The sequence below is a fragment of the Rattus norvegicus genome, chromosome 7, assembly GCF_036323735.1.
Source record: "Rattus norvegicus strain BN/NHsdMcwi chromosome 7, GRCr8, whole genome shotgun sequence".
Lineage (NCBI taxonomy): Eukaryota > Metazoa > Chordata > Mammalia > Rodentia > Muridae > Rattus > Rattus norvegicus.
The window spans coordinates 6,015,405-6,017,441 of record NC_086025.1 but is presented as its reverse complement, the minus strand read 5'-3'; the positions used below and the strand labels follow the sequence as shown (position 1 = coordinate 6,017,441).

At 33.3% G+C, this 2,037-nt stretch overlaps 1 protein-coding gene across 1 annotated transcript; it reads right to left on the bottom strand.

Moving 5' to 3' along the window:
* Positions 1 to 646: 646 nt before the first annotated feature.
* On the bottom strand, positions 647 to 1,585 carry Or6c7 (olfactory receptor family 6 subfamily C member 7). Its single transcript, NM_001000071.1, has one exon. It carries the CDS (start codon positions 1,583 to 1,585, stop codon positions 647 to 649), a length of 939 nt encoding a protein of 312 aa, NP_001000071.1.
* Between the last annotated feature and the right edge of the window lie 452 nt (positions 1,586 to 2,037).

The following is a 2,037-nucleotide window of genomic DNA, read 5'->3' as shown; positions in this document are numbered from 1 at the left end:
TTAATATAAAGAATATAATTCATATGATCATAATATTTAAAATATTTAGTGAACATATTTTTAGTAAAACCCCCAATGATTGTGGTTATCTGATTTCACAGAATGCTGAGTAGAACTAGATTTTCTGGTATTATTCTCTCCTATTAAATGATAAAAATGATAATTCTTAAATCCAGGTCCTGACATTGTCTAGCATACTAAATATATTTTACATACACAAAAGTAATATATGCCTATCCTAAAGCATGAATGCTAGCCTAGACTTTCCATATCATCTAAATAAAATTCAATAAAGATTTGAAATATTTGAAAATATTAAAAGCAGTTTTCAGTGTTCCCAAGAATTTTTAAACTATAATGAGAATAAAATTATAGTAAGATGGTAAGCTACCAAATAATGGTCATGAAGGAGGGTCCAGATGTGGATTGCACAATAGAGAAACATCTGAAAGGATTTTATATTTTTTTAGGAAAAATGTATATGCAATGGATGATAAAATGAGCTGGATGTACAGATCATTATGCTTACCCTGAACATGGAATATCATTAAATAGCAAAATGCCAACCTTATCCAAAATCATGCTTTATCTCTGTTACCCATACATTTGAAAAGAAGAATTTGTGCTTTTAACATTACAAATGTTTTCATTTGCCAGAGAAAAGCACTACTTTTTGGATGGTGTCCTTAAAGGCTTGCTTTACTTGCTGGTTTCTCAGGGTATAGATGAAGGGATTCATCATAGGAGCCACAGAAGTATTGAGAATAGCTACTCCTTTGGTCAGTGATGCTCTCTCCTTGGCAGAAGGGTTAGCATACATGAATATACAGCTGCCATATGAAATAGAAATGACAATCATGTGAGAAGAGCATGTAGAGAAAGCCTTTTTCCTCTGACTAACAGATGGAAGTTTCAAAATTGTCTTGACGATGAACATGTAGGAAAGAATGATTAATGCTAAAGTGAAGAGCAGTATCACTATTGCAGAATAAAACCCAATCACTTCCAGGAGCCATGTGTCTGAGCAAGATAACTGCAGGAGGGGGAAGTAGTCACAGGCAAAGTGATCAATGACGTTGGAGCCACAGTAATCTAACTGAAGAAAGAGAATGACAGGTGGAAAGATGTTTAGGAACCCTGTGAGCCAGGCAGAAAAAACTAGCAATATGCAGACTCTTCTGTTCATGATGGTGGTATAGTGCAATGGTCTGCAGATGGCCACATAGCGATCATAGGACATAGCAGTTAGAAGGTAAAATTCAGTGATACCCAGGAAGATGAAGAAGAACAACTGAGCTGTACAATTATTGTAGGAAATAGTTTTGTCTCTGGTAACAATTGTGCTTAGAAATCTAGGGATACAGACAGTTGTAAAGGTTATTTCTAAAACTGAGAAGTTCCTGAGGAAGAAATACATGGGGGTCTGTAGATGAGGGTCTACCAAGGTGAGCATAATTATGGTGAGGTTTCCAGTGATACTTAGTATGTACATGAGAATTAAAAAGAGGAATATCACAATCTGCAGCTCAGGGTCATCTGACAGTCCTAATAGAATGAATTCTGTGGGTACTGTGTGGTTTTTCATTGTGAATCTCCTCTTTAAGTATACATAGTATAATCCTCCATAACACAAAATATATAGAAGAATATTGAGCATATAACATGGTATTTAGAAAACATTTGTAGCGACAAATAGGCTCATGAATTAAAAATCTGCCCTTCCTTATTTTCCATTCAAATGACAAATAACGTCTTTTGTTCAACCTATTGATAGGAAAATACATTGGAGCTATAAATGTAGATTAAAAATTCTAATGACATCACTTAAATCATTATTTCCAATGCTTTAAAATACTTATACTATACTTTTAGACATATTATATGTACATTAGAATAATTTAAAAATTATCAAGTTACCTAATGAAGAGTGGAAAATAGTATAACTGATCTCTCTTTCCTCAACATTGTAAAAATAAGTCTAGAACATTTTTTACTCTAAACACATAGTTCAAAAGATTTTAGAGGTAATATTGACTT

Coding starts and splice junctions, on each gene's coding strand:
- Or6c7 (NM_001000071.1), bottom strand. CDS start 1,585: ATGAAAAACCACACAGTACCCACAGAATTCATTCTATTAGGACTGTCA.